The sequence below is a fragment of the Macaca fascicularis genome, chromosome 1, assembly GCF_037993035.2.
Source record: "Macaca fascicularis isolate 582-1 chromosome 1, T2T-MFA8v1.1".
Taxonomy (NCBI): domain Eukaryota; kingdom Metazoa; phylum Chordata; class Mammalia; order Primates; family Cercopithecidae; genus Macaca; species Macaca fascicularis.
The window spans coordinates 36422637-36446075 of NC_088375.1; the positions used below are offsets into that span (position 1 = coordinate 36422637).

A 23439-nucleotide genomic window follows, 5' to 3' on the forward strand; every position below is an offset into this window, starting at 1 on the left:
GAAAATACACTCCCTAACACCGAAGTTTTGCTTAGAATAAGCCATAAATTTTCTGTTTCCACTAATTATCTTTTTTTCTCTCAGTTCAAATCAACATCCAATAAGAACGTATCTGTGGTAGGATGGATGGTGATGATGGCTGATGACCCTGAACATCCTGATCTCTTCCTGCTGACTGACTCTGAGAAAGGTGAATTGTTAGAATAACTGGGGCTTATGATACTGCATGTATATATGTGTTTGTGTATATGTATGTATGTATGTGTGTATGTATATATGTCTATATAGAATGTTTTATGCATACATGAAGAACTTGATGAGCCAAAACCTAGTTTCACTGGAATACTCAAGAGGGAAAGTGTTTGTATAGTTTTATCTATTGGGAAATACTTTTGTCCCATTATGTATTTTAATAGTATTTTTGGAGCTTATTTTCTTTGCTACATGGGCATATGCTTGAAAATCAGAAAGCCCAGCTAATCCCTAGAGACCTAACTAGGAAAGGAGGGAGGGAATTTGAGAATATATAACCCCACTGTTACTTCAAATTTTTAGAGACTTGCCATATAGTCCATACTCCTTCCTTCATCAATACCTTGAAATGGATTATTATTCTTAAGTTCTGAAAGTGGCAGTTTTCCTTTAAATATTTATTCTATCACTTTTAATTATTCAGAACCAATATTGTGCAGTCTTATCCACACAGATCTAGAGATGCCACACAATTACTGTATTTATTTAGATGTATTTTATTCTAAAGAATATTTAAAAACAAAATTACTTATTTTAATCCATAAGCAACAAAACAGTGACTTTCTGAATATATTTGGCTCAGATTACTTTCCAAGTTAATTATAATATTTTACATACAGTATGTAGAGAGACACTTATGAATAAAATAACTGGCTATTGACCATTGGAGTTTATAAAGTAGATATGAGAAATTGGAGGATGGGCCATGTAGAATCACATCGTACATCCTTACTCTACCTGTGACTGTAGTGGATACCACAAAGCTCATCAGAAAATATCCTCAAGTGGTTGCTTTTCTTACATCATAACTGCTAGCAGTTGACCAGTACCAGAAAGAAGATACTTTCAGTAGCTCACAACTGGAATACTATATTATGTTACCTTTTATTGACTTCACAACTATATTTTGACCTCTGTTCAGATGCTATTTTGTATCAACAGATATCCCACTTTTGTGATGTTTCAGTGTTTTAAGTAAACAAGTAAGCAAATATATTGGAGGCAGGAAAAAATAATAATACCAAAATGTCTTGTTTTTAGATTAAGTAGATTGATTTACAGAATAAATACACCCTACTCAACATTTTTTTCCCATAAGTTGTTGGGGTACAGGTGGTATTTGGTTACATGAATAAGTTTTTTAGTGGTGATTTGTGAGATTTTGGTGCACCCATCACCCGAGCAGCATACACTGCACTCTGTTTGTAGTCTTTTATCATTTGTCCCCCTTCCCACTTTCCCCCCCAAGTCCCAAAAGTCCATTGTATCATTCTTATGCTTTTGCATCCTCATAACTTAGCTCCCACATATCAGTGAGAACATATGATGTTTGGTTTTCCATTCCTCAATTACTTCACTTAGAATAATAGTCTTCAATCTCATCCAGGTCACTGGAAATGCTATTAATTCATTCCTGCTTATGGCTGCGTAGTATTCTGTGACATACATATACCACAGTTTCTTTATCCACTCGTCAATTGATGGACATTTGGCTTGGTTCCACGATTTTTCAATTGTGAATTGTGCTGCTATAAACATGCGCATGCACGTATCTTTTTCATATAATGACTTCTTTTCCTCTGAGTGGATACTCAGTAGTGAGATTGCTAGATCAAATGGTAGTTCTCCTTTTAGTTCCTTGAGGAATCTCCACACTGTATTCCATAGTGGCTGTACTAGTTTACATTCCCACCAGCAGTGTAGAAGTGTTGCATGTTTACCGCATCCGTGCCAACATCTACTGTTTTTTGATTTTTTTGATTATGGCCATTCTTGCAGGAGTAAAGTAGTATTGCATTGTAGTTTTGATTTGCATTTCCCTGATCATTAGTGATGTTGAGCATTTTTTCATTTGTTTGTTGGCCATTTGTATATCTTCTTTTGAGAATTGTCTATTCATGTCCTTAGTCCACTTCTCGGTGGGACTGGTTTTTTTCTTACTGATTTGTTTGAGTTCATTGTAGATTCTGGTTATTAGTCCTTTGTCAGATGTATAGATTGTGAAGATTTTCTCCCACTCTGTGGGTTGTCTGTTTACTCTGCTGACTGTTCCTTTTTCTATGCAAAAGCTCTTTAGTTTAAGTAGGTCCCAACTATTTATCTTTGTTTCTATTGCATTTGTTTTTGGGTTCTTGGTCATGAAATCCTTGCCTAAGCCAGTGTCTAGAAGGGTTTCTCCAATGTTGTTGTCTAGAATTTTTATAGTTTCAGGTCTTAGATTTAAGTCCTTAATTCATCTTGAGTTGATTTTTGTATAAGGTGAGAGATAAGGATCCAGTTTCATTCTCCTACATGCGGCTAGCCAGTTATCCCAGCACCATTAGTTAAAAAGGGTGTCCTTTCCCCACTTTATGTTTTTGTTTGCTTTGTTGAAGATTAGTTGGCTGTAAGTATTTGGGTTTACTTCTGAGTTCTCTATGTTATTCCATTGGTCTATGTGCCTAGTTTCATACCAGTACCATGCTGTTTTGGTGACTATGGACTTATAGTATAGTTTGAAATCAGGTAATGTGATGCCTCCAGATTTGTTCTTTTTGCTTCATCTTGCTTCGACTGTGGTGGGCTCTTTTTTGGTTGTATATGAATTTTAGAATTGTTTTTTCTAATTCTGTGAAGAATGATAGGGATATTTTGATGGCTATTGCATTGAATTTGTAGATTGCTTTTGGCAGTATGGTCATTTTCACAATATTGATTCTATCCATCCATGAGCATGGGATGTGTTTCCATTTGTTTGTGTCATCAGTGATTTTTCTCAGCAGTGTTTTGTAGTTTCCTTGTAGAGCTCTTTCGACTCCTTTGTTAGGTATATTCCTAAGTGGTTTTTTTGTTTTATTTTGTAGCTATTATAAAAAGCTTTGAGTTCTTGATTTGATTCTCTGTTTGGTTGCTGTTGGTGTATAAAAGCCTACTCAAAATTTTGAATTCAAAACCCCAGCCTTCTTCCCATGTCAAAGGCATAATTAATGAAATTAAATTTTAAGATGAGAGCATTTTCATTGGATTTAGTTAACAGATTCTTTGTTTTCTTCCGTTTTTCTTAGCTTGCCTAATAGAACTACTTCAGGTAGCCAAAATTTTATGAGGTCTATCTGTACTAATGGTTTTTTGCAGGGGAGGAGTGAGTATGTAAATTGTAGCTGTGACCAGATTAATTGTAGATATGCCTTCTTTTCACATTGACCTAATGTCTGTGTCTGAGTTCAGCAAGTGTAACAATGTTACTTGACTAATTAAACATTTGGTGAAGAAACAATTACTTCGGAAAGTGAAAAAGTTATTTGAGTGTTAGAGTCTCAAGGAAAAGCTGAATAATGCTTAAATATAGTTAGGTTCTTGAGCCATTGAATACAGTTATTAAGGAAAGAATAGAATTCAGCAAAAATTGTGAAATAAAAAGAACTGGCCGGGCGCGGTGGCTCAAGCCTGTAATCCCAGCACTTTGGGAGGCCGAGACGGGCGGATCACGAGGTCAGGAGATCGAGACCATCCTGGCTAACACGGTGAAACCCCGTCTCTATTAAGAAATACAAAAAACTAGCCGGGCGAGGTGGCGGGCGCCTGTAGTCCCAGCTACTCGGGAGGCTGAGGCCGGAGAATGGCGTAAACCTGGGAGGCGGAGCTTGCAGTGAGCTGAGATCCAGCCACTGCACTCCAGCCTGGGTGACAGAGCGAGACTCCATCTCAAAAAAAAAAAAAAAAAAAAAAAAGAACTTAGGTCAGTGAAAAAAGGAAATAAAGCTTAATTTAGAGCAGCCTATAGTACATGGATCCTTTCTTTTCTCAACTTATTGCTTCCTCACCTTAATACATGTAACCATTTAAAATATCCTCATTATATGTCAGTCTTGAATTAAAGTCAATATAGGAACTACTAAATACGGACAGCTCAAATGAATTTCTAATTTCTTAAAAGAGAAAAAGTTGCCTCGTAGACTTTCCCCAAGGGCCCTCAGCAGAACTGGAAATCTGTAATAACCTTGACAAATGTCTTATAACTAAAGACTAAAAGCATAGTCTATCAATGTTATATGACTAATCCTTAATTATACTAAATAGCGAGTGTTTAAGTGTTAAACATGTTGAAGCATTTTGGCATGTTAAAACTTAACATCTACTAATATTTAGGCCGGATGTGGGTGTGAGGACTCATGCCTGTAAATCCCAGCACTTTGGGAGGCCAAGGCAGGCAGATCACTTGAAGTCAAGAATTCAAGACCAGCCTGGCCAACATGGTGAAACTCCGTCTCTACTAAAAATACAGAAAACTTCGCTAGGCATCGTGGTGCACACCTGTAATCCCAGCTTCTTGGGAGGCTGAGGCACAAGAATCTCTTAAAACTGGGAGGCAGAGGTTGCAGTGAGCTGAGATCACGCCACTGTACTCAGCCTGGGTGACAGAGCGAGACTCCATCACAAAAAAAAAAAAAAAAAAAAAAAAAAAAAAATCTATTATTTAGATATCTAAGTAGTAAGTATTCAGAACCAATATTCTGCAGTCTTATCCACACAGATTTGAGATGCCACACAGTTATTTTATTTAGGTGTATTTTATTCTTAAGAACATTTAAGGAGACAAAATTATTTCTTCTAATTCATAAGCAGCAAAAGTGACTTTCTGAATATATGATAGCATGTAAATGTGTTGCATCAAGAATTCTTTATTGTATTGGAAATACAATAAAAATAGGAAATACAATAAAATGGAGGTGTTAAGTGAATAGAATTCTAAAACTGAAAACTCTAGTCATGTTTAATTTGTTCATTAATATCTGGCATAAGTATTATGTGTCATTGTCCTTACATTTTTATTATTTCCCCCTTGTTTTGGATAATTTTAGGAAATTCATACAAGTTTCAAGCTGGCAATAGAATGAATGCAATGCTATGGTTTAAGCATTTGAGTGCAGCCTGCCAAAGTAACAAACAACAGGTAAGCATTTCTCCTTAATTCTCAGAATAGTCCATAATTTGGGAATATATGTAAAAGAGTTCCAAGAGAAATAAACAAACTAGTTCTGAGTTAACTAGGAGAATGGTGGTGATTTTATTCTTGTTGACTACAGTTAATAAGACATGAAGGTCTACATTTTAGTGAGGAGCTAGACAATAATCATCAAACAAGTAACAAAATATCAAACAGTCAGAACTATATAAAGAAAACAAAATAGAAGTATGTGATGCAGAGCAATGGGAGTACAGACAACTTTTGATAACATAAAAATCTCCCTGAGGAGATGGTACTGACATGAACCACAAGAAGGAATGAGCTATAAGAAGAGGAGAGCAGAGTACTGTTTAAGGGAAGAGCAAGTACAGGGAGCCTGAAACTGGAACAAGCTTAAGGTGTGTTCAAAGCAGAGAAAGGTAGGCAGTATAGTAGTCAAGAGTATAGTTCTCTAAAGGATAAAAATTAGATGGCATATTAAATTAATAAAAATTATTCAAATTCATCTTTATTTGATCTGTTGACAAATTGATGTGGGTTTCTGTGGTGGTAGTGAAACCAAAAACCATTTGGATTTTATTTGCTTTTATTTTACTGAAACAAAAATGGTCTAATTGAAAGGCTTTCAGCTGCAGAAGAGCAGGAATCCATTGTGTTGTTTTCCCCAAACCTTGTTGCACAGTTAAAGTTGAACCACAGATTGGTAGAGCAGACATAAAAAACATAGCCGCATTTACAGAAATTTATGTAGACTTGTGGAACCAGTTGTTTGTTAAATATATTTGAAAATCATTGACTTAGCATATTGGTAATACAGAAGTACATAGTTAGCTTTATCAGTAAGTAATACTGAATATGATGCACTATATCAGCTTAGAAAGCTTACAGAAGTATTTTTCACCGTGTCATATCAAGATGTAAGTTATTACCTTTTCTTGATCATTTAAACTAAGGCTCCGCCATACAAAATGACCTACATGGGTCACACAAATAAAAAATGGTGGATTCAAACTTTCTTCATCCTTTAAATCCATTCTTTTTGTTTGTTTTTTGACTTTTGGGTTCAGAGGGTACTTGTGCAAGTTTGTTACATGGGTATACTGCGTGTCACTGAGGTTTGGTGTATAAATGATCCCATCACCCAGGTAGCGAGCAGGGTACCCACTGGTTTTTCAACCGTCACCCCTCTCCCACCCTCCCCGCTCTGGTAATGCTCAGCGTCGATTGTTCCCATCTTTGTGTCTAGGTGTATTTAGCTCCCACTTATAAGTGAGAACATGCAGTATTTGGTTTTCTGTTCCTGCATTATTTCACTTAGTGGCCTCCAACTGCATTCATGTTGCTGCCAAGGACATGATTTCACTGTTTTTTAAAAATCACTGTGTAGTACTCCATAGCATATATGTACCACAATTTCTTTATCCAATCCACTGTTGATGGGCACCTAAGTTGATTCCATGTCTTTACTATATAGTGTGTACTGCTGGGATGAACATACATGTGTCTTTTTGGTAGAACAATTTATTTTCCTTTGAGTATATGCTCAGTAATGGAATTGCTGGGTTGAATGGTAGTTGTTTTAAGATCTTTGAGAAATGTCCAAACTGCTTTCCACGGTGGCTGAACTTACATTCCTACCAAGTGTATAAGCATTCCCTTTTCTCTGCAACCTTGCCAACATCTGTTATTTTTTGACTTAGCTATTCTGAGTGGTGTGAGATGGTATCTCATTGCAGTTTTAATTTGCATTTCTCTGGCAATTAGTGATATTGGGCATTTTTCAAATGCTTGTTGGCCATGTGTATTTCTTCTCTTGAGAAGTGTCTGTTCATGTCCTTTGCCCACTTTTTAATGGAGTTGTCTTTTGCCTGTAAATTTGTTTAAGTTCCTTATAGATTCTAGATATTAGACCTTTTTCAGATACATAGTTTGAAAATATTTTCTCCCCTTCTCTAGGAATGTTGGTTTATTCTGCTGATAGTTTCTTTTGCTGTGCAGAAGCTCGCTAATTAGGTCCTGTTTGTCAGGGTTTGTTTTTGTTGCAACTGCTTTTGGAGTCTTCATCATGAAATCTTTGCCAGGGCCTGTGTCCAGAATGGTGTGTCCTAGGTTATCTTTCAGGGTTTTTATAGTTTTAGGTTTTGCATCTAAGTCTTTAATCCATTTTGAGTTGATTTTTATGTACAGTATAAAGAAGGGATCCAGTTTTAATCTTCTGTATATGGCTATCCAGTTATCCCAGCAGTATGTTGAATAGGGAGTCTTTTCACCATTGCTTGTTTTTGTCAGCTTTGTCAAAGATCAGATGGTGGTAGGTGTGAGGCATTATTTCTGGTCTCTCTATCCTGTTCCATTGATTCTATCCTGTTCCATTGGTATCTGTTTTTGTACCAGTACCATGCTATTTTTTGGTTACTGTAGCCTTGTAGTATAGTTTGAAATCAGGTAGTATAATGCCTCCAGCTTTGTTCTTTTTACTTAGAATTGCTTTGGCTATTTGGGCCTTTTTTTGTTTTGTTTTGTTTTGTTTTGTTTGTTTGTTTTTGTTGTTGTCGTTGTTCCATATGAATTTTAGAATGTTTTTTTCTAATTCTTTGAAGAATGTCGTTGGTAGTTTAATAGGAATAGCATTGAATCTGTAGATTGCTTTGGACAATATGGACATTTAACAGTATTGATTCTTCCAATCCATGAGCATGGAATACTTTTCCCTTTGTTTGTGTCATCTCTGATTACTTTGAGCAATGTTTTGTAATTCTCATAGTAGAGATCTTTCACCTCCTTGATTAGCTGTATCCCTAGGTACTTTTTTCTTTTTGTGGCTATTGTAAATGGAATTGTGTTCTTGATTTGGCTCTCAGTTTGAATGTTACTGGTGTATAGAAATGCTCTTGATTTTTGTACATTGATTTTGTATACTGAGAGTTTGCTGAAGTTGTTCATCAGATCTAGGAGCTTTGGGGGCAGAGACTGGGGTTTTCTAGATATAACATCATATAGTCTGAAGAGAGATGGTTTGACTTCCTCTTTCTATTTGAACGCCTTTTATTTCTCTTGTCTGATTGCTCTGGCTGGGACCTCCAGTAAGTACTAGGTTGAATAGGAGTGGTGAAAGTGGGCATCCTTGTTCCAGTTCTATAAGGGAATTCTTCCAGCTTTTGCCCGTTCAGAATGATGTTGCTGTGGGTTTGCCATAGATGACTTTTACTATTTTGAGATATGTTCTTTCAGTGCCTAATTTGTTGAGGGCTTTTAACATGAAAGGGTGTTGAATTTTATCAGAAGCCTTTTTTGCGTCTTTTGAGATGATCATATGGTTTTCTATTTTTAATTCTGTTTATGTGGTGAATCACATTTATTGATTTGCATCTGGGAACCAACCTTGCATCTCAGGAGTAAAGTCTACTTGATTGTGGTGAATTAACTTTCTGATATGCTACTGGATTCAGCTTGCTAATATTTTGTTGAGGATTTTTGTGTCTGTGTTCTTCAAGTATATTGACCTGCAGTTCTATTTTTTTCATTGTGTCTCTGCTAGTTTTTGGTATCAGAATGATGTTGGCTTCATGGAATGAGTTAGGGAGGAGTCTTTTCTTTCTCGATTTTTCAGAATGTTTTCAGTAGGATTGGTACTACCTCTTTTTTGTACATCTAGTAGAATTCAACTGTGAAATCTGTCTAGTCCAAGGCTTTTTTGGGTTGGTAGGTTGTTTATTACTGATTCAGTTTTGGAACTCATTATTGGTCTTTTTAGGGATTCAGTTTCTTCCTCATTCAATCTTCAGAGGTTGTGTGTTTCCAGGAATTTATCCATTTCTTTTAGGTTTTCTAGTTTGTGTGCATATAAGTGTTAGTCTGAGGATTTTTTGTATTTCTGTGGAGTCAATTGTATGTCGCCTTTGTAATTTCTGATTGTGATTATTTGGATCTTTTCTCTTACTTTCTTTGTTAATCTTGCTACCAGTCTATCGATCTTGTTTTTTCTTTTAAAGAACCAACTTTTGGTTTCATTGCTCTTTCGTATGCATTTTTGCATCTCAATTTCATTCACTTCTGCTCTGATTTTGGTTCTTTTTTTCTGCTAGCTGTGGGGTTGGTTTCCTTTTGTTTTTCTGGTTCCTCCAGGTGTGATGTTAGGTTGTTAATTTGAGCTCTTTCTAACTTCTTGACATAGGTATTAAGTCTGGTATGTTGTGTCTCTGTTTTCCTTAGTTTTAAATCGTTTTTTGATTTCTCTCATAATTTCATTCTTTACCCAAAAGTCATTTGGAAGAAAGTTAAGTACCATATAATTCTATGGTTTTAAGAAACCTTCTTGGTATTGATTTGTAGTTTTATTGTACTGTAGTGTGAGGGTATGGTTGGTATGATTTCGATTTTTTTGACTATGTTGGCACTTGTTTTATGGCTAAGCATGTGGTTAATCTTAGAGAATGTGTCTTGTGCCAATGAGAAGAATGTATATTCTTGTGTTGTTGAATGAAGTATTCTGTAGATGTCTATTGGATCTAGTTTGTTAAATATTGAGCTTAAGTCCAGAACATTTTTGTTAGTTTTCTGCCTCGGTGATCTGCCTGACACTATCAGTGGGGTGTTGAAGTCTTCCATTGTGTAGTTATCTAAGTAGGTCTCTAAGAACTTGTTTTCTAAATCTAGATGCTCCAATGTTGGGTACATATATCTTTAGCATAGTTTAGTCTTCTAGATGAATTGAACCCTTCGTCATTATGTAATGCCCTTCTTTGTCCTTTTTGACCATTGTTAGTTTATAATCTGTTTTATCTAATATAGGACTAGCAACCCTTGTTCTTTTTTGTTTTCCATTGCTTGATAAGTCTTTCTCCATACCTTTACTTTGAGCCTCTGTATGTTGTTACATGTGAGATGGTTCTCTTGAAGAAAACAGACAGTTGGGTCTTGCTTCTTTGTCCAGCTTGCCACTTTGCCTTTTTAGCCCATTTACATTCAAGGTTACTATTGATGTGTGAGGATTTAATCCTGTCATCATGTTGTTAGCTGCTTGTTATGTAGACTTCATTGTATAGTTGCTTTATAGTGTCAGTGGACTATATGCTTAAGTGTGTTTTTGTGGTGGCAGTTATTTTTCTTTCATTTCCACAAGTAGCACTCCTTAAAGGACCTCTTGTAAGGCAAGTCTGATGATAGTGAATTCCTTAGTCTTTGCTTGTCTGAAAAGGATTTTCTATCTCCTTCACATATGAAGCTTAGTTTGGTGGGATATGAAATTTTTGGTTGGAATTTCTTTTCTTTAAGGATGCTTAAAAATAGGTCCCCAGCCTCTTCTGGCTTGTAAGGTTTCTACTGAAAGGTCCACTGTTAACCTGATGCGGTTCCCTTTACTGCCCCTTTTCTCAAGCTCCATTTAAGATTTTTTTCTTTTGCATTGACCTTGGAGAATCTGATGATTAAGTGTTTTAGGGATGGTCATCTTGTATAGTATCTTGTGGGGAGTCTATGAATTTCTTGAGTTTGCACATCAACTTCTGTAGCAAGATTGGGATAATTTTTGTGGACTGTTTCCTCAAATACGTTTTCCAGGTTGCTTACTCTCTCTCCTTTTCTTGCAGTAACACCAGTGAGTCATAGGTTTAGTCTCTTTACATAATCCCCTATTTATCAAAGATTTTGCTTATTTTTAAAACTTTTTTCTTTATTGTGGTCTCTGTTAATTTGAAGGAGTACTCTTCGAGTTCTGAGATTCTTTCCTTGGTTTGGTCTATTCTGTTGTTAATGCTTCCAATTGTATTATGAAATTCCTAGGCTGGGCGCTGTGGCTCTCGCCTGTAATCCTAGCACTTTGGGAGGCTGAGGCAGGCAGATCACTTGAGGTCAGGAGTTCGGGACCAGCCTGGCCAATATGGTGAAACCCCGTCTCTACTAAAAATAAAAAAATTAACCGGGCACGTTGGTGCACACCTGTAGTCCCAGCCACTACTGTAGTCCCAGCCACCAGGGAGGCTGAGACAGGAGAATCGCTTGAACCTGGGAGGCAGAGGTTGCAATGAGCCGATATCATGCCAGTGCACTCCAACCTGGGCAACAGAGCAAGACTCCATCTCAAAAAAAAAAAAAAAAAGAAGAAGGAAAGAAAAGAAAAAGAAATTCCTAGAGTGAATTTTTTAATTCCAGCAGTTCAGTTTGGTTCTTTCTTAAAATGGCTGTGTTGTCTTTCAACTCTTGGATTGTTTTACTGTTTTCCTTAAATTGGGTTTCACTTGCTCCTGTATCTCACTGAGTTTCCTTGCTATTCAGATTCTAAATCCTATGTCTGTCATTTCAGTCATTTCAGTCTGGTTAAGAACCATTGCTGGGAAGCTATTGTAGTTGTCTGAAGGTAAGAAGACACTGTGGTTTTTAGAGTTGCTAGAGTTCTTGCATTGGTTCTTCCTCATCTGTGAGAGCTGATGTTCCTTTATCCTTTGAAGTTGCTGACTTTTGGGTGGTGGTATTTGTTCTTATGTTCTTTATTTCCCTTCAGGGTTCGACTGTGGTCTAAGTTGGGTATAGTCAATTGACTTCTTTTCTGGATGCCTTCAGAGAGCCAAGGTTCAGCTTGGCACTCCTGGGCTGTGTGCTGTAACTCCCAAGGGGCTGGGACCAGGCCGCTGGCTTTTTCCTCTGGCCTCTTGAGGTCAACCACCAGCTGCACTGGGTGGACCAAGGTGCTCCCAGGCTACTGGCAAAACCTCTCCATCAGGGGTTACTGGCAAAAGCACTTCCTCAGGGGTCACTAGTGAAAGTGTTCTGGTAGGTTAGTGGGGGCCACTGGTAAAAGCACTGTGGTGACAGTCACCTGCAAAAGCATTCCAACAGAATAGTGGAAGCTACACTGTGTGCCTGCTCTCATGGGAGTGGCCGAACAGGGACCTTGGGAGGGGCCAGCAGACAACAGGACATGCAGCTCAGACTCACCCTAGTCTCATGGGAAAGACAGCTCTGCTCTCTCCAAATATGATAGTTAACAAAGGTCAGAGCTACCTGGAGGAGTATGAAGGGCCTTGGTGGGTGGGCACCTATGGCCATGTTCCTTTGCAGCTTTCCCCACACCATACCCCCTGTGCTCCATGTAGACCTAAGCTCTGTCTCTGCCAGCTCTCCAGGCAGTTCTCTCTGGTAACTCAAATATCCCGGAGGATCATGGGATCTCCTGCCACTAGGATCCCAGCGGTTTGTGGTGAGAGTGGGCCATTCCACAGTTACTTTACTCACCCCTTCCTTAGGAGCTATTCAGGAATGAGTCCCAGCACTCCATAACCCTGTGCAGGGTTCCTAGCTTCTTTGCTTTTCAACCCTGGTTCTGCATCATCTCTCCACCCACTCTCAGTGCATCCTCTCAGAAGATAGGCTTGGAGTATGCTGGTCTACTAGATACTCAGATCTCTCTTGGTGGGAGAAACTCTTCCCGGCTATGTCTAGTTGGCCATCTTGTCCCGATCCCAAGGCCGTTTTTTTTAAATATTGTTGGAATGGGCTTTGTTCTCTCATAATTTTTATTGTTTCAAATATATATGAAACACTAATAGCAGTATTTGGTACCATTTTTAGCAACCTCCATAAAGAACATGAAATGCCATAGAGCAAAAATTATTTTTTTGCCTTGTCAAGTTAGTGTCTGGGGCAGATTGAAAGAAACAGATCTGGCTTTGTCTAGACTAAGCCTTTCAGAATTCACTTCATTTCTATACATTTTCTTTAAATGTAATTTAGGGTATTAAGACTCTCTCTTTTTTTAAATCTCAGATTCCAAGATGAATATAGATAATATATACATATACCAGCTTAAAGGTTCAATTTCTTTTACTGTATTAGTGAGTATTTCTGTGGAACAAGTCAACCAGATGTGTATAAATGTTTGTTTCTATACTTAAAAGAATTAGAACAGTGGCAAATTTATAAGTAGAACCTGTGAAAGTTTTAGTAGAAAACTCTGACTCAAATGCAAAATACCTTAAACCACATTCAGGCAACTTAAAAAGAAATGAACCTTTACTTTACTTAAATATGAGTTTTTTGTTTTTTGTTTTCTGTTTTTTTTTGAGACAGAGTTTCACTCTTGTTGCACAGCCTAGAGTACAATGATGTGATCTTGGTTCACTGCAACGTCTGCCTCCCAGGTTCAAGCCGTTCTCCTGCCTCAGCCTCCTGAGTAGGTGGGATTACAGGCACTCGCCACACGCCCAGCTAATTTTTGTATTTTCAATAGAGATGGGGTTTCACCATGTTGGCCAGGCTGGTCTTGAACTCCTGACCTCAAGTGATCTGTCTGCCTCAGCCTCCCAAAGTGCTGGGATTACAGGCGTGAGCCACCGTGCCCGGCCAAATTTGAGTTTTTTATAATCAGGCCTGAAAATGTGTACTTTAAGCACTTGAACATTTGTGTTGTATTTGATTTATAATTCAGTTATGATTATACTGTCCAACATAATTTTTTATTCAGAAGCTGCCACTTGTAAGATATTCATGTTTTTGCGTATAATAGGTTTCAGAGAGAGGTTGCTAAAGTGTGAGAGCTGTTCAACTGTCTTAAGGACAGAAAAGACCACTGACATGTGAATACCTCTACCAGTACAACTTTGGAAAACTGGTTTTGAGGATTTGTTTTAACTAGTGAAACTCTAATAAGGAATTTTGTTCTTCTGTACTTACTTTCATCATGATTTTACAAATAAATTCTTAGTAATGTTTGTTATAAAATTATTTTTGCTGATTTTAAAAATGTGCACCTAGGAATTTTTGTAATATGTAATGAGAAAATAAATAATGACAAGTGTATGGAATCTCACCCTACCAGAGTCATAGTCTTGCTCTATTCGTTTATTCACTCAGTAAACGTATACTGAGCCCCCGTGTTAGACAAGAAAGATACTGTCTCTGCCCCTTCTCCTGTATAGATGTCATTTTACTAGAAAGACTATTAACTCATTGCAGTGGTTTCTCTTGAAAATGTTCTAGCATGTTAATTATTCATAAACTATTGAAGCTCCTTATATCAAGTTCCTTTTAAAAGATACTTAAGTGGAAAGATTTAGGCTTGCCTAAATAACAAGGAAAGATAAGAAATACTCCTTTGAAAAACAACTTTTAAACTCAGTTTTTAATGCTTATATTTTTTAGGTTCCTACAAACTTGATGACTTTTGAGTAGAAGCCTGAGAAAAAAAAAGAGAGGTGAACTATTGCTTCTATGTGAGCATGGGGACCTGATAAAAGAGCGCCAGCTATAAACCATCCTGTGCCAGGAAGAGCCCAGCGGCTCTGTCTCAGTCTTTGGAATTCTGAACCAAAAAAGCACTAATTTCAGGGAATGAATTGAGATATTCCCAGAGAACAAATTGGAGTTGCAGAACAAACTGCCATGAACCATGCTTCTTATCTCAGAACTGACCTGTGGAAACCACTGCCTTAAAAGAATGAAAGGAAAACCAACATGAAACACCAAATAGTGTGTGTGAATCTTCTGGCGGTGCTGTGCTTGGAATAGATCGTAGCTAATTTGCATTTCTTTTAACTTTGTAATAATTTTAGAGGGGGGAATTGCCTTTTTTAGATATACTTTAAAAAGGAAAAACGTATTCTTGCGGATTCCATCAGGAGCTGGTTTTGAACCGAGGTGAAGAGACTTAGCAGGGATTGTACCAGCAGCCCACCTGCAAGGTTTGTTCTCCCTCTAGTAGTCTGCAGCCTCACTGGCTTTCTCACAGCGAGAGTGTAGGAATGAGAAGTGTTAGTCATGTGAGTTGTTGGGTTTGTTTGAGATTGGGTGGGGGTGTTTGTTTTGTTTTGGATGAGGGGAGAATTTTTTAAACACTAAACTTCTGAAATGTAGTACTGTAAGGGGAACATTATTTCCTGCAGGAGGTACAAAGGCTGAGTGTTCATTTGCCAGACACTTTTTTTTAAGTAGGTTCCAGAAAACATGGTTTTTTCTAACTAGGGTTAAAGTTTAGCTTTCTATATGAATTCATTGTTGGACCACGGATCTGCTTAAGTAAAAAACTATAATCCCAACCTAAATTTTCTGAGATTTTACAATAATTAGATCTTTTCCCAAGTTAATTGGATTTTCCCTTCTCCCAGTCACAGGTGGTTTTTATCATCAAGACACATTGATATTTTGTCAGGATATTTTCTTTACAGTGTTTAATGTGCATAATGCCAGTTATTTTTTTATTATTCATTTTCTCTTCTTGTTCAATATGAGATACAGGATCATATTTGTTTAAAAGGTAACACATATAGATGTACGTATGTATTTTGTTATAAGACATACAGAATAATTTTAAGAGGGATAAAGGTGAAAATGTCAGATTCTGGAAATTTTGAGTATCTAAACTTTATACTTCTTGTGTGATTTACCATAAACATACCAAAACATTTTTCTGAAAATTTACTGTAGTAGGTCTCTGACTTGAAGCCACATTTTGTCAGTAGTTGACCAAGCAGTTTTATGAGAACTCTTCTATGCAATAATGCATTTAATTTCTAAAGTAAATGTCAAATTATTTTAAAAAAAAGTTTGAAGGTGAGATGCCTTAGAATTTTAATGAACAATGACACTCAAACAAAGGCTATGTGTTGAATGTTATAAACTCTTGAGACATAATAAATTTTAGCAGTGGCCCAGAGTAAGGTAATGCTTTGTGACCGATATCTACTAATAGACATCTGTTACTTTGGGCTTCACATAAAATTTCTCACATTCATATTCTTAGAGAATTGTATACTTTTTTATTATAAGTATTTTGCCCTTGAGTCCATGAAACTTCAATCGAAAATATTGCTTATACAATAAATAGCTTAAAATCCATCCAAAGGAAAAGAGAAGAGCTTTTTTTGAGTGTTAAGTTTTTTAATTTAGTTTTACGTTTGGAAAAGATGTTAAGAGTTCAAATATGCTTCTTGTATAGCAGAAATACCATTATTTCTGGGGGTTAGTGACGTAGGCTGGAGAGGGCAAAAGTTTCCTCTGCTGAATGATTTTTCAATTAATGCTCTAAGCTTAACCCATGTTGGGTAATAGAAAGCCACCACCTGCTTAGCCAGCAGTATTACTACGTAGACCTTGCACATCTTACTTTTGTTTTGCATTTTTTTTTAATTTCTTAATTTGTTTATTTCTCTTCAGAAATAGTGTTTTTAACAGTGTATGTGCTTTTTTAAAAAGTATTGTGAATGAGAACCCTGTGGATTTTTTTTTATTTCATTTGTTTGTCATAAATAAGCTAACGTAGACATATTGTAGGTTAACCATATCTGGGGAAATATGCAGTTGGAAGTCAGAGCCTGACATCACATAGTTTTGCCAAAGGGAGAGAGCTAAGCTGGAAGATGTGTTTGATATTTTCAGCTCTAAATATTAATGGATGCTTGCTTTGAATAATATAGTGTTCAAATTTGGTTAATAGTTTGTAGATAGACTTGTGGCCTCGGACTGACTAAATTTCTTAACAGTGAAGAAGTCATTGTTGTTTTTCTGTCTTTAAAATTTATTCATTCAAAAAATTAGGCATTGCTTTTTAAGATTATTTTAGCATTTGAAGTAAATTGAGAACAGAAAAGTGAGTTAAAATAGTGTAGGTGAATTTTTTATCTATAATTCACCAAATAATAACTGATAATAATTCAAAGAAAATATGTTACCAAAATATATTAAATATTTAGATAGTTCATTCGTGGGAAGATGAATCTTCTTATTAAGCCTACCCTCAATTGTAAATAAGTGACTCAAAAGCTCAAAATGTTCATCAGCATTAAGGTCATTTGTTTCGCCGTTAGCCAAGAAGAACTCATTAGAAATTCAGTTGTAATTTAAATTTAAGCCTGTTTATGATAAGCATAATGATTGGCATGTTATACAGCCTGTGAAAATAACTACAGAATGACCTTCCAGAGCACTGTTTTTGGCCTCATGCCCACTCTGTTCAGGCTCTGCTGTTTTTCAGAATATGATTTTTACCTCCAGACAGTAAGAATTGAACAAGAACTGATCAAACACACCTTCCTATTTTGTTTTCTTCACTATGTAAATATTATTTGGGTAAACATTACAAAAAGGGATCCAAACAATTTGAATTTCAGTATTTTTTTCTCCCTGGGCATGTGCTTCAATTTCAAATATTTTTTCTGTGTGGAAAATGCCAGGTAACTATTGCACTACCTTCTATGTGGACTGTGTTGGTATTGGTTCTTAATGTATATCAAAAGTCAGGGTGTTTATAACTGCAAAGTTTGTGTAAGTGGCTTTATTCCTCTTCTAGAAGATTTATGAGGAGCCTAGGAAGCACTATTGGTACAGGAGGAAAAAAGAATGGAAAACATGTTTACAGACTCCTTATGAGCTTAAACTGGGGCCCTCAAAGAGCAACCTGTTGATCTTTTGGCCAAATGACTTGAGCATAAGTCTTTTATTTCTTTTTGAAGTTAAATTGTAAGCTGTATACCTTTACTACTGAAAACAAAACTATAGGGCATCATACTAATCGAAAATCAATAGTAACAGGTTTAATCCATTGGCTTTTTAAATGAATAGATCTAGTATTGATTTCCTTCCTGTTTTTTTGAGGCACATTCCTTTACAACCAGTTTTTAAACCACCACGTAATCATCTTCTGCAAACAAGGGGTACCAGTGTTGCCTAACAGAAGATAATCTTTAATAAAGTAAATCCTCTGCTTCAAAGGCTTTTGAAATAATTGGATCCCTTTTTGAAAATGAAGATGAGTTTAACTGTGTCCAGGTGGAATAATAATACTGCTGTTGCATGAGATGATACAAAGCAAGTGATGAGGTTGGTCTGACTTCTTTAGTGACCTTTTAGGGTTTGCTTTTATTTTCTCTCTTTTGTATTATTTCTTTCAAACATAGTAAATATATGATTTTGCAGCCAGAGTAGTATTCTGTTTTTTCTAAGCTTTGAGATACAAATATTGCTATTTTATTGCATTGATGATGAATTACTTTCCATGTGAACCTTTTCAAAATGATTTAAGTACCTTTGATTTTGCTCCACTAAAAATGGCTTGTGTCTAAAATGACATTTTTTTCCCCCAATTTGGAGGGTTCTAATGAAAGAGTTCCAGGCATAAAAACTCTTTTGCTTATTGAAAGCAATTTGATTACACCTTTGTCTCAAGTTTTAGTGGGGAGAAAATTTGGTCAGTGCCTTATTATTTGAAGAGCAATTTTAGGGCATCAAGTATGACAATAATCACGTGCCCTCTTGCTCCTCTTATTTCAGGAGTGTGTGCTATCCCTCTCTCCACCAGCTTAATCTTTCTCACCCCAAGTCTAACAAAGTCTTTACAGAAACCTCTGTAGGTAATTGTTTCAGTCCTCCTTGGTTTTTGAGTCTTTTTAAACAAGCTCCCACCCTGCTTCTGTCCTTTTAGAGTAGAAGATTAAAAATAAACCCACCCCAGTCAACCTGTAGATAAGCACTCTTAAAAACGAATTTGAAGAGCACTCTTCAGCCAAGTTCGGTTTTATTTTGTTGTTGATGTTTTGAGCATACATTTAATTGTAAGGCCTTTTGGAAAAGCCCTAAAAGAATAAGATACAACCAGAAATACTTGAGTTTTGTTAAATGTACTGAAATCTTGTAATAAAAATCCCTTTGGCCAGAAATGAGATTTATTTCCATTTATTTTTGCATTTAAGTAACACTCAAAACAAACAAGTAGTCACTTAACCTGCCAGTTATTATTTTCTTGAAAATATGCAAGAAAGTAAAAATATCTTATATAAATTAAAAGAAAGTTAAGAGATTAAGCTAGTTTTCTCAGTGAAAGCAAAGCTTGGAAATATTTTTCTTCTCTCAGATTATTGGGAGACCTGGAGCTACCGGATGTTAACTTGAGTCAAGATGTTCTTTTCACATTTTTTTAAAGGGCTAGTATGTTCTACAGTAGGCAAGTAGTCATTCAAGCCAAGTGAAAGAGTTAACTGGTCCTTGAGGATTGTTAGCAGAATTTGAATTTTGACCCTGGCCATTTGTACTACAGAAGTGATGGTGGGATTAAAAGAATACATAATTACAGTGTTTCGGGATTGGGCTCTTTTTTGTCTTAATAGAAAAGCAGAAACTTCATAAATATTAGCCGTGCTTTAGATACCAGATAACAAATATTGTTTCCCCTGAAGATATGACCTACTAGAACTACTCACATATATATAGTCCAGTCATTACTAACTTAATAGTTATGGTGAAACAGCTGATAATAAGTCAGCAGACTCTCAAGAGTTTCTGTACCTTGATTATTGACAAATTCATTGTTTTACATCCTACCGAAGTACACGTGTGTGGGGAAGGGGTGGGGAACTGGTTCACAATATAATCTAAAGGAGATCAAACATCTGTAGGGACAGGTACCCAGTGATAATAATATATCTGAAAACACAAGCCATTTTTATTCTTTATCCCAATTAACTTGAGGTACTCTAATGATGAAGCACTCGATTGCACTATGACCTCCTTGAGTGATGTGCAGCTTGGTTCCTCTCTCACTTTTTGTTTCTTTTTAATGTGCAAATGTGAGTGTGCGATCTTCAGTGTGTCTGCATAAGCTAACTTAAAATGAATTTAAGTACAGTTTTCTGAAATATTTCTATTGAAATAAATTACTTAAAATCATAGATTGTGTGAGGATGTTTCTGTTACTGTATTTGCATTTTTATCATTAACTTTTAAGGTGCAAATAAACTTTAAGTTGATTTTTTCCCCTTTCTAAGGTAGTCAGCAAGGCTATTGTTGGTACAGGGAAAGTTCTGAAAAAACTTTAGTTACTCTTCTCTAGCCCAAGAAAAGAATGTGCCACCTCGCATGTGGACAAATGGGGTTGTGGGGAATAGAGAGTAAGGGCAGAACATTTCCAACTACATCTCCCACTCTGAGTATGTGATACGATAGCAGTAGTCCCCAAAGAGGCTCTCTTTGCTAATACATAACATTTTTTTTTCTTTTTACCATTTCTGAAAACAATCCATCTTCCAACCCATGGAGCTTTAAATTGGAAGAGGTACAGAAACACCTGTGTGGAGTCTGCTGTAGGCTTTTGGCTGGGTATTAGTTATGCTTGAGGATTCCACTTTAGCTTAGCCACTGCATGGTTTAGGAACCCCCATCCAAGACAAGCCCAATATTTTGGCAAACCGTAATTCAGTTTTCAGCAGTTTTCTCACCTCCATAGTGCCCTTTGAAAATTCTCACTGTCCCTTTGCTTGCACCAAAAGAGGAGAATGACACTTCTTTGATGGGGCCAACCTGTCGTTACCTCATCTAGTACCACCTTTGTCATACGTCAGTTTCCCATGTATGCAGAATTTCCTAGGTCCCCTTTCCTATTTCAATAGTTGTTTGTCCCAACCAATACCATATTTTCTTCATTACTATGTAGCTGTATAAGTTGGTATCTGGTGAGCTAATTGTATGTTCTTCAAAATTACCTTAGCTCTTCTTGATTTTGTCTTTGCTGTAAATTCTGGGATCAGTTTGTTATGCTCCATGAAAACACTGTTGTTATTTTTATTGAAATTACTTTGGATTTATAGGTTAATTTGAGAATTAACAGTTTTGAAAAATTTACTCCTTTCATCTGTAAACATGTCTCTCCATTTATTTAGGGTTTTTAATGTCCTTCAGTAGTGCTTTACAGTTTTCTCCCGAGTAGTCTCTTAACATTTTTTATTAGTTCATGTCTAAGTAAGTTAGTTTTTCTTTCTATTGTGAATACGACGTTTTTGTTACATTTCCTCATTGATTATTGTGTATAGGAATGTCATTGGTCTTTATGTTGATCCTTACATCTAGCAACTTTGTTGAACTCCCTTACCTAGTTATAATGGTTTGTCCAGAGATCTGTTGGAATTATATTAGCGGCAAATAAGAATAGTTGTGTCTTCCTTTCCAATCTTTGTACCTTTTTTTCTTGTTTTACCCTTCTTTGGCTAGGACTCCAGTACAATATTGGATTAGAAACAGTGGTAGAATGCCAAAGAACTTAATTACCCAGTCTCCTCAGAAAACCTCAGAATATAACACAGCTCTAGAATGAACCCCAAGTATGTTCTAGTGTAGCCCAAGTATAATCTTTATTGTATTTTTAGGCCAACCATCCACTTAAATTTCTCCTTTTTCTTGTAAAGTATGTTTATAGTCTTAGGCAGAAAATAAGTGGCATTTGCTCTCAGCCACCACTTACCAGTCAAAACTAAATAAAATAGTGGGTCACAGGGATATTGCAAAATTTAGAGTATCTGCGTGTAATTAATTTTCTTACTCTATGTAACTGATTCTCAACTGGAAGTGATTTTGTCCCCTAGGAGATACTTGTCAGTGTCGACAGACATTTTTGGTTGTCACAACTGGGAGAGGGTTCTTCTGGCATCTAGTAGGTAGAGAGGTAAGGGATGCTGCTAAACATCCTACGGTGTACAGGCTACCCCCCAACAAAGAATTATCTGTTCCAAAATGTCAATAATGCCAAGGTTGTGAAATCCTGCTCTATGTGAGTGACTTACTGTATCTCATAAGTTGAATATATTGAGCTTGGTTGTAGGAAAGAGTTCAGTTAACTTTTCCCTGGAAGTTAACCTTTCTTACAGAAGTTTAACCTACTGGCCAGAGGGGATAAATTAATAGAATGGGAATATATTCATGGCCTGGACCATAATGTGTTATTCTTCAAGTATTTGTTGAGTTAAAAGCTACATGTTTCAACCTAAAATAGATTTTAGGGGACATTCTAAATAGTGCAGACCTGCAGATACGTTTGTCTACCTCTGTGTGATTATTCCAAGTCTGAAAAGATAACCCCAATAGCAGTAGGACAAAATAGGTTATCAATATGTCAGGCTGCATTGTTTATTTGACTAATCTGAGCTTTAATTAAACCAGAAGCTATTTACTTTTTGTTCTTAGAATAGTGTTATATCCACATTATAAAAAGTTCAATTACAGAATAACTATAGAGTAAAAAATGCATGTCTCACCTATCAAATTCCCATCTCCAAATTTAATAAAAACATCTGTCTTTGACTCAATTCCTGTAATCCTAGCCTAGTTTCTTTCAGTCTCAGGCTCTGAAGGTTGATTTTTCACTTTCCTCAAACCTTTGCCCAATCTAAGACCCTTAACATATACTCTAGTGCTGTCAGAGCTAAAAGCATAAAAATAATAGTCCTTACTCCACATAGACTTGTGATGCAGTGGTTACATTATTTTTTATTTGGTCGAATTAGCTGTAAAAATGATTATAAGAGAGTACTTAGAACAAATATATGCCAACAAATTGAATAACCTAGAAAATGGACAAATTTCCAGAAACTCAAAATGTACCAAGATAAAATCACAAAGAACATCTGAAGAGACCTATAACTAGTAAGGAGCTTATAGATCAGTAATCAGAAACCTCCCAAAAAAGAAAGACCATGAACCTGATGGCTTCATGGTGAATGATAAAACATTTAAAGACAAATTAGTACCAATCCTTCTAAAATTTTTGCAAAAAATTAAAGCTGAGGGAACACTTCCTAATTTATTCTATGAGGCTAGCATTATCCTGATACCAAAGTCAGACACAGACACTGCAAGAAAACCACAGACCAATATCTATTATGAGCAATTTATGCAGAAATACTTAACAAAACACTATAGTTTTACTTTCAGCAGCATATTACAAGGATTATGTAACATGACTGAGTGGGATTTATTCCTGAAATGCAAGGATGGTTCAACATGAAAATCAATGTAATACACCATATTAACAGAATGAAGGAAAAAAATCTCAGGGGATGCAGAAAAAGTGTTTGACAAAATTCAACACCCTTTCATGATTAAAAAAATAATAACAACAAACTAATAGATTCTACCTCAACATAATAAAAGCCATATATGGAAAACCCACAGCAAATACACTGAATGGTGAAAGACTGAAAGCTTTTCCTCTGAGATCAGGAACAAAGCAAGAATGTACACTTTCACCACTTCTATTGAACATGGTACTGGAAGTTCTAGCCATAATTGGAAAGGGAAAGATAAAATTATCTCTGTTCACAGATGATATGATTGTATATGTAGAAAACCCTAAAGATTACACATACACACTATTAGAACAAATAAATGAACCCAGCAAAGTAGCAGGATACAAAGTCAACACAAAAGTCAGTCACATTTCTATATGCTAACAATGAGCTATCTGAAAATTACAAAATTCCGTAGCATCA

At 36.2% G+C, this 23439-nt stretch overlaps 1 protein-coding gene across 13 annotated transcripts in view; it reads left to right on the top strand.

Annotated features, from left to right (window-relative positions):
• Positions 1–19849, top strand: part of RALGPS2 (Ral GEF with PH domain and SH3 binding motif 2) — a 204131-nt gene extending 184282 nt beyond the window's left edge. For all 13 annotated transcript variants that reach the window (XM_065530848.2, XM_005540098.4, XM_045393254.2 and 10 more), the window contains 3 exons: positions 85–190; positions 5094–5185; positions 14336–19849. In XM_065530848.2, the coding sequence (XP_065386920.1) occupies positions 85–190; positions 5094–5185; positions 14336–14365 (228 nt within the window). In that variant the 3' untranslated portion in view covers positions 14366–19849. The remainder of the gene's footprint in view (positions 1–84; positions 191–5093; positions 5186–14335) is intronic.
• The last annotated feature ends 3590 nt before the right edge of the window (positions 19850–23439 follow it).